This window comes from Micromys minutus (assembly GCF_963924665.1).
Source record: "Micromys minutus genome assembly, chromosome: 1".
NCBI lineage: Eukaryota > Metazoa > Chordata > Mammalia > Rodentia > Muridae > Micromys > Micromys minutus.
In genome coordinates this window covers 54,399,168-54,407,912 of record NC_137969.1, presented here as the reverse complement: position 1 = coordinate 54,407,912, position 8,745 = coordinate 54,399,168, and the positions used below count along the sequence as shown (strand labels likewise).

Genomic DNA, 8,745 nt, shown 5'->3' with positions numbered 1-8,745 from the left:
AAAACTGACAGTAAACATGATCTACACCACCACCAAGGTGTTCGCAACAATCACACAAACTATGAATAAGTACACACTGCAATACCACCCACACAGTATGTACAGTACAGGCTCTGAGCAGGAAGTTATGAAACACACTGAACAGATGACCATTCCACATGCACACAGGCTCTCCTCACTTAGCTCAGCTCCAATTCTACACAGGAACATAGTAATCAAATCACTGCAGCACTGTGAGTGTAAAGTCCACACACAAATCGTTATGGTGCTTTCCATTTAAATGCAGCGAATCCTCAAGCTCCACCCACTACTATCTACACTCTGGGTTAAGAACAAGGGCTACAGGTAACAGGTGCTTTCAAACGTTTGCAGTCTTACATATGGAAGCACTGAACACCACACATACAGCATAAGGAGTCAGGCATTCTCTAGTGACAAATAACAAGTCCCCACAGACAGGCTCCTGTGAGTACTGCCACCTTCCGGAACCCTAAGCAGACATCTCACTGGACCCGGCAGTTTTCTTTGTTCATGGGGTCAGGCCCAGCAGCTGGGCTGGGGGCAGGGTAGGCCTGTTTGGCCCTCAGGACCTCCCTGGAGCTCTCTGTAGAGTTTCTCCCAGGAATATTACTGGCTGTGAGAGATTTTGCTGGGAGTTCTTGGAAGGCAGTGTATGAATCCGCTGTGCTCTCCTGAGCGACCTTGACCTGCAACATACACAGTCTGTTAGAGGTTCAAAAACACATCCATATTTCTCAGTGGTTATTGCTGTTTTGCTCTATAAGGGACTGAATGGAGGGCACTACATGTGCTAGGCAAGTGACCCAACAGTAAGCTACATTCTCAGCCCAAATTTTACTTTAGATTTGAGATAGAGGTTCACTACGTTGCCCAGGCTAGCCCTGAACCTACTTTATAGGACAGAGAGAGACCCTGAACTTGTTATCCTCCTGCTTCAGCTCCTTTGTTGGTAGACTTAAGAGGTCTGGTCACACTCTCAAGAGTGGTCAGCACCCATCACCTGGGGTTGGCTCTTCTGTGGGAGGGACTAAAATGTTATCTGCCTCCCTGAAAGCAGGAGCCCCCCTAGAGGAGTTTAAAACGTCAGATACAACCTATAATAAGTCTCAGACTTCTCTTGACACCACTGATGGCCAAAGCCTCGCTCTGAAGCCAAGTGTGGCATTTCAGAACTGAAGGCAAACAGTTTGAAAGCAAAGACTGAATCTAATTCACCTATGCTCATTCTTAACACAAACAATGCACATGGTAAATGCACAATAAATTCCTGAGAACCAAAACCTGCGGCATTCACATTAAGTGCAATCCAAATACAGATAACGGACCTCAGAGGAAAACACTGTTTTTGCAACATGTCAAACACCTAGGGCCCATACTGGAAGTGTCCACCATTTTCTTAGTAGTGTTGTTTCCATATTGGATTTGGAAAACAATTATCTAATAATGAAGTCCAGAAAGAACAAATCCCTCATGGTGTTCTTTTAGATGAAAGAAATTATACCAAAAAACAAATTGTAAGAAAAGGAAAGACGTTGATATAGGTCCTGATTCAAAGCATGAGACACAAAACACTGAGAAAATACAAGAATCAGAAAAGAAGGGCTGGGGACCAGGCTATTAGGACAGTGCTTGCACTGTAAACGAGAGGACCTACCATGTATACATCTGAGACATGACCGCCATCTAGGGATTGCTGGCTAAACAGCCTATTCTACTTGGTAAATAGATCACAATGTCCCAAAATGAGGTGAAGACAAGGAAATAAAAAAAGTTTCAAGTACAAAATCTTCAGAAGAAAACAGGGCAGCAAGATGAGAGACATGAAATCAGTTGAGCCCAATAGTTCAAGACCAGCCTGCACAATAGTAAGCAGCTAAGAACAAAACAAAACCAATCATTTAATGGGCCTAGCGGCCCAGGCCTGGATCCCAGATGTTCAAGAGGCTGAGGGAAAAAGATGCCAATTTTCAAGACCTACTTGAACCTGTTACAGAGCACATTCAGGAGAGCCAAGCAACTTAGCAAGACACTTGTCTCAAAACAAAAGTTAAAAAGAGGGCTGGGGTAGCAGCTCAGTGGTAGAAAATCTACATAGATGCATGAAGCCCTATGCTCAACAATTCTAACCAGTACCGCATACACCTCTCCTCAAGAAGAAAAAGATAAGAAAATTTAAAAAGAAAAGCTACTTTGCAAGTACAGATGGGTCTTCAGTGTGGTGTCCCAAAAATAACTAAACAGACACTTCCTAAGAAAGATTTCTAGATTCTGAAACAAAAACAAGAACGGAGATTATTTTTCCATTTATATTCTTTCTATATAGAAAGCATGTGGCTTTAATGGCAGTTAGATACTTTGCATTACAGAAAATACAGTAAATATAAATAAAATCCCTTGAAAGCCTGTTCTGATCTCAGATCATGAGCACAAGATACTGAAAAAAACAGCAGCCAAGGAACAGGAGTTCCCTTGAATCAAGAGTCACAGTTTGTAGGTTCAGATAGGAAGAAGAAAAGGAGGGAAGAAGAGAGAATGACGGACCACACAGAGCAGAGGAATTGAGCCAGCAAGGCCTAAAGAAGGGACTACAATGCGTTCCTTGACTTTTCCCTCAGACTTCATTTCTGACACAGTAATGAATCAGTTAGTGTACACTGAGTGTGATGCTCATGTGGACAGTTTGCTTCTGAATGGTCCATACTCTGGCAAGGCCCTGTTTCTATTAGACAGTGCCACTACCCATCTTACCCGTGACATCTGCAGCCAGAATGAAAGGATAGATGTGGGGACCTGGTAGAAATGAGTCCTGCTTGCAAGCAGAAAATACCATGTCCTCAAAGAGCTGCCAGCTGACCCTGCACTGATACCCTCATACCATCACAGTGCCTCACAGTTTACAGAGGCCAGCCCACTAAGCAGCACCATTTGGGAAGTCAAGTCTATAAAGTCTCCAGCAGACTAGCATCTCCTGGGCTTCCTCGTCTTGGTGACATAATGAGCAGAATAGTGCATCCAATGCAGTTTGCCCATTTTTTCTGCCTTGAACTCATCAGTTATTAATAAGTAACATAAGACTTGCCTAAACTCAGATTTCACCTTAGGGGAGGATTTCCAGTTTTGAGTGCCAAAGCACTCTTGCTTTAGTTGAACAGAGATCTCAGAAAATGCTGACTTAAATGGAAAATGACTAAGCTAGGTTCTTAAAATGTGAATTTAATCATAAAGTTTCCTAGACCCTCCTTTTAGGAAGCTCTCCTGCCATTCAAGTGCACAAAACTGCTTTGTAATTCATAACTGCTGGTGCCAACTACTGCATGTAGTTAACGCAGAGAACACAAATCTGCAGGAAACCATGGTTACTGCTCTGTACCAGCAGGTTTGATGACAGTGTGGAATGTGGGCCCCCTAGTGTGCAAAAACCTTTCTCCTAGGTAATAAATCTGAATACCACATGTAAAGGGCCTTTACCATAAATTCCTAATAAAAGAAAAAAGAGTAAGACTCTGTGGGGACGTCTTAGGACAGTTTGTGATCTTTAGAAAAATCTTTTCAAGATAACATTCACAGCTCCAAACTAGGAGAAAGCAAATTACAAGATTTGACTGTACACAGAATGTCCGTGTCAATCAGAACAAGGCAGTTTGCAATGTGTTGCTGCTCTGATACAACTCACCGCCAATGCTCCTGGACATGTTATAAAGATCCTGGAGCTGTGCCCACTGTGCCACAGAACACAGGAGTCACTGTACTAATGAAATGTTATCCAACTGCACACATGTACATAAACTCTGATAGGTGAGCAAAGTAACTTCACAGAAATTTAAAACTTCTAGGAGTTACTCTAGAAATTGCCAAGAATCTTCCCATGGTTCCTAGTTTAAAAAATGCAAACAAGTTTCAAAAGAGGTATGGTCCTGGGGAGGCTTCCTCACGAATGTCACCTTCTTCATTTTTTTAGAGCAAGCACTACGATGTAATAGAACTGAGTGAAGTAAGATGTTGGCATACAGCAGAGAGTTTGCCTAGCAGACACAGAGTAGAAATGGGGACTGCTGGTGCACATTTATAATTCCAGCACTCAGGAGGAAGAGGCACAAAGTTCACAAGTTCAAGGCCATCCATCCTTGGCTACACAGTGAGTTCATGGCAAACCTGAGATTTAAAAATAAAACTTACATGAAACACATGCAACTGCTTAAAGAAATGGTGCTCTAGTACAAATTAGAGTATTAGAAATAAAAATCATCAAGCAAATATTCTCCATCTTTTATACAATGTAGTGAATACAAGCCATAGAGAATTAGGAGCTTTGATGGGAGAAGGCAGATAAACAGTGACCAAAATCTGTGCCCAAAGGAAAACAACCTCTATAAACCACTGAAAACATTTGAAATTATCTGACAAATGTACTGGGTTTCCTGTAACACCAACACTTCCCAGAAAGCTTTTGACAAGCAGCCCTTTCAGTAGAGGATAAGACTAGGCCTCAGGAAACTGATGTGTATTCTTGGACTTGCTCATTCAGGCCTGAGTCAGAGACTGCTCATCCACCCCTAAGCCTGCTAACAGTCTTCCAGGATGACAGGGAGAAAACGACATTCACACGTTACCTTTTGTGATCTGCTGCCACCAGCTGTTGGTTTGGAGGACTCTACAGCATTTTCTTTGCCCAGAGCTGGAGAAGATCCCACTAACTTCTGTGCAGCAAGGCGGGGGCTTGTTCTGGTTGCCATGGTTGTTCTCCGAAGGATATATGGGCTTGTCTTTCCAGTCGGGATGTCAGCAAACCCTAGGGCAAAAGAGCTGCTTGTCAGTAATGGCACTGATTGTGGCTTGGCTGTGCTATCAATGGAGATCAGGTGCTTGTGCATACATTTACAAAGGTTCAATAACAGTGAAAATAACTACAAAACATAGTTTCCCCTCGGCCAAAGAAAACAATGTATTAAATTTCATAATTGCCTTGGTAGTCATCAGATAAATTGGAAAATTAACAGGTGATTCCTTATTAGAAAGAGCAAAGATTTCAAAGACACCACAATGAAAAAAAGGATCAAGGAGACATTATACCTTTTAAAAAATTGCTTCTTCTACATGGTTGTATTACCTTCCATTTTCTAAGATAGGCAGGACATTTAATACAGGACAGCCAGGGCTCTTACAAAGAAAACTTCTTGTCTTGAAAAACCAAACCAAACCAAACAAAAAAAAAAAAACAAAAACAAAAAACAAAAAACAAAAATGACAACACAGAGTACTCCACAGCTGCATCAGATCTAACTACAGGCTTACAAATAAGTAATCTACTAGGGAGTTAGCTAGCTAAATACTTTGGAACCACAGTTACTCGGAACATAACTCTTCTAATCAGCTTTGATTTCAGGGTGTAGGGCAGAAGATCCAACCTGTTATAGATTTTAAAATAAATGAATAGAACTATATGACTGAAGCTGGGTATTGTAAATGTCTATAATCCTAGCACAAAAAGGCCAAGACAGAAATGCTTCAAGATCATGCCAGCCTAGGATGCACAGTAAGATTTTGTCCAAAGTATCAGAAAGATAAAAAACAAAAGACAGAGTTAATAGAGCAAGGTCTGCTTATGATTTTAAAGACTGCAAAAATATCAGGTAGCTTTCAAAGCACTAAACTATTACTTCTGGAGGGGGCAGGGGTGTTAGTGTCAACGAGGCCACATGTCCCAAAGAAAGGAAAAGCTGATTGAAAAACAGAATTTCTAAACAGACGTTTAGTAGTTATTTTTCCAATCTACCAGCTTTTTTTAGTGTTCTAGTTAATCTTAGTGCTTTATAATGTAACCAATTTAAAACTGAACCAGTCTCTCCAGGCAGTGGGCTATTATGTAGTATTTAAAAACCTAAAAAGTAAAGGTTTCTATCTTTCCATATGCCAATTTTATGTGACATCTCAAAACTTCGAATTTTTACACAAGGAACTGACTCAAGGGCCACATGCAAGCTCAGCCCATGGTCTACAGATTAGATAGATGCATCCTCATCCCTATAATTCCATATATAACCTCTGCACACCTTTTTTAACAACTTCTGGGAGTCCTTCTGGTTCAAACTCAGTCTGTTCCTTGTCCTCAGCTGGGTGAGCGCTATTACTGATCAACTTCCTGCTTTTCTTAGAAAATGTCTCTGGTGTAGAAGGTGTCGTCCCATTTCCATTCTCCCAAATTCCAGTGGACCTTTGCCTCTTGCCTGAAGTTTTATTTTGGCCAGATGTTGACTTCTTCTCACTGACAGAAGTATTTGGAGACGGTCCTGGAACCAAAGGATTAAGCAAAGGAGAACTCTGGAGTTCCTGTTTGGACTGCCGTGAACTCAGTCGAGCAACTTGTATTTCTAGTATCTCTTTGGTTTTCTCTAGCTCCTCGTGGCTTATAAGCAGGGAACAGTACTTATCCAAGTACTTATCTGCTTCCTTGATTTTTTCTTCAAGGGTCTCTTTCAGCTCTTTGTTCTCAGAAATTAATTCATCTACATTACAATCCATAAGAGAACCTGTGAAAACAAAGTGACATGCGTCACACAACTTGCTGCTACTCGGATAATAATGAACACTTCCCAGATAATCTTTAAGCCTTCTTTGGACTTTTCCAGACATTAAAGACTACAATTCTATTCATGTCTGAAGACTATGAAACCGTCTAGAACATAACAATGTTAACTAAAACCCAACAAAACCTAACCTCCCTTATAGAATTAGTTATGAGAGTCAAGCAAACTAACTTTCTATATCCCTCTTTTCCCAACCCATTCTTTCTGCCATAAATGAATAGGCAATGTAACTCAGTAATGACCACAAAGTCTATGTTGTACGGTTTTGGTGACAGGTGCCAGCCTATGAAAATTTAAGTTGCTAAAGGCTATGAAGGCATTTTGAGAGAACACAGGACAAGCAGGTACAAATGTAGCAGAACCACATCAAGGCAGGGGCCTCAGTAAGCTTCTGGACACTAGGGGTGGCAATCGATTTATGAGAAAAACTCCCAGTTTTCCAAACCTACTCCAATCACACTTCTTAGTAGAAAAGACCATTGAATTGCCCTGCCACACTCTAGAAGCCTCCCACACACACTAGCTACTGGGTATCCATGGAGAAAGCAGAGTGTGTGGGCGGATAAAACCGACATGATTCATTACCAATGAACAAAAAGAAAGAAAAGGAAAACGCAAACACAACCAAAATGGCAAACTCTTTATGGATATCCATTAGCCAAGGGTACCATCGGGTTTTCTCCAGTGGAAATAATTCTATTTCAAAATGTAGGCTTCACTCTGAATCCTACGGTCTTAACTATAGTTAAGTCTTAACACAAGGTTAAGACCACAGTTCAGTGATTAGAAAACACTACTAAGAAGCTACTAAACTACTTTTACAAACTCAGCCCAGACCTAAGCTTTGAAGCAACTTTAAGCAGGGACACAGAGCACCCACTAGCACCCACCTGCTCTCTGCTTCTGTGCAGCTTCAAGCTGGGAGAACTCTTTCTGCAACATTTTCTTTTCTCCTTCCAGCTGTTTACAGGATTTGAGCAACAACTTAATTTTCCCCTGAGCACGTTGAAATTCCTTCTCAAGCTGATTCACATAGTTAAGGTGAGCTACCTATAAAACAGATGTTAATTTCATGTAAAACCTTGAATTTCATTTTACATGTATGTAGAAAAACAACTGAAACACATTAAAGCAGCATATAGTTTATGTTTAAAATATAACATCTCAAGATGCATAAATGCATAAAATAAGCCCCCTCTCTACTGAGCTCCTTAAGTCTCCCCAATAGCCGGTGTGGATTTGGAATTCTTTTCAGTATGATATGGATCATCTCATGGCTCATGGAAGTATCAGATGGCGAAGATCACTAAGACCTAAGCACATCAGCTTGGGTTCCAAAATTGAAACAAACTGTGATACATTACCAAATGTCTTAGAAAGACAACCAAAGAGTAGCATACCAATTAGCAGAGCCAAAGGAATCTGCCATGGGAAACTCACTTTGGTGTTCTCTAGTTCTTCCACCAGCACCTTTAACTGTTCCGTTAGCCCGATTTTCTCTTTATTGTACTCTTCTTTCAGCTGTGTTGTTTTCTGTACCATATCGTGCAGCTCCAGCCGTAGCTCTGCTTCTTTCCCAGTCACTGCGTTAACCTGGAATATAATCTTCATTAGCACTTGCTCTGGGTGGGCTGTTATGAGTGAATTAACCACTGTTATGACACAGTTTCTTTAAGAAAATAGAACCTGGTTGACCACCCTTTCCCCCCAACTAATCTACTCACCCGGTATTCTCAATCTACTAATGAGCTTCCATTTTTTTTTTCTCAGCAAAGATTTAAGATAGCAGTAAGAAGAAAAGAGTATTTCTGAGTCTTGATCCTTCATAAAGGTTTTAATTTTAATTAACATTAGAGAATGTTTTGAGGGAACCTTAGTTTTTTGTTTACCATCTTAGATTTTTATCAGCTCTTAGATTTACTAATCCCACCATATGAGCTAAGGGTTAAGATTATAAATACACAAAGCCTATAGAATACAGTTGTGATAGACTTCATTTTCTAGACATTCCTTTTTAGTCTGTTGAATAAGACATTTAATTTGAAGGAATCCCTTTCACAGATCAGCCTCATTTTTCTCAAGCTCACCCTGGAAGCCAGGAGTATCCCACTGGTCCTAATTATAATATCTTTAGGCATTC

The 8,745-nt window shown here is 40.7% G+C and overlaps 1 protein-coding gene across 1 annotated transcript in view; it reads right to left on the bottom strand.

Moving 5' to 3' along the window:
• Nucleotides 1-503: 503 nt before the first annotated feature.
• Nucleotides 504-8,745, bottom strand: part of CENPF (centromere protein F) — a gene marked incomplete at both ends in the record, with an annotated part of 39,454 nt that continues 31,212 nt past the window's right edge. The window contains 5 exons of the mRNA XM_080916519.1: nucleotides 504-707; nucleotides 4,632-4,810; nucleotides 6,072-6,548; nucleotides 7,496-7,655; nucleotides 8,046-8,198. Coding sequence (XP_080772645.1) covers nucleotides 504-707; nucleotides 4,632-4,810; nucleotides 6,072-6,548; nucleotides 7,496-7,655; nucleotides 8,046-8,198 — 1,173 coding nt within the window. The remainder of the gene's footprint in view (nucleotides 708-4,631; nucleotides 4,811-6,071; nucleotides 6,549-7,495; nucleotides 7,656-8,045; nucleotides 8,199-8,745) is intronic.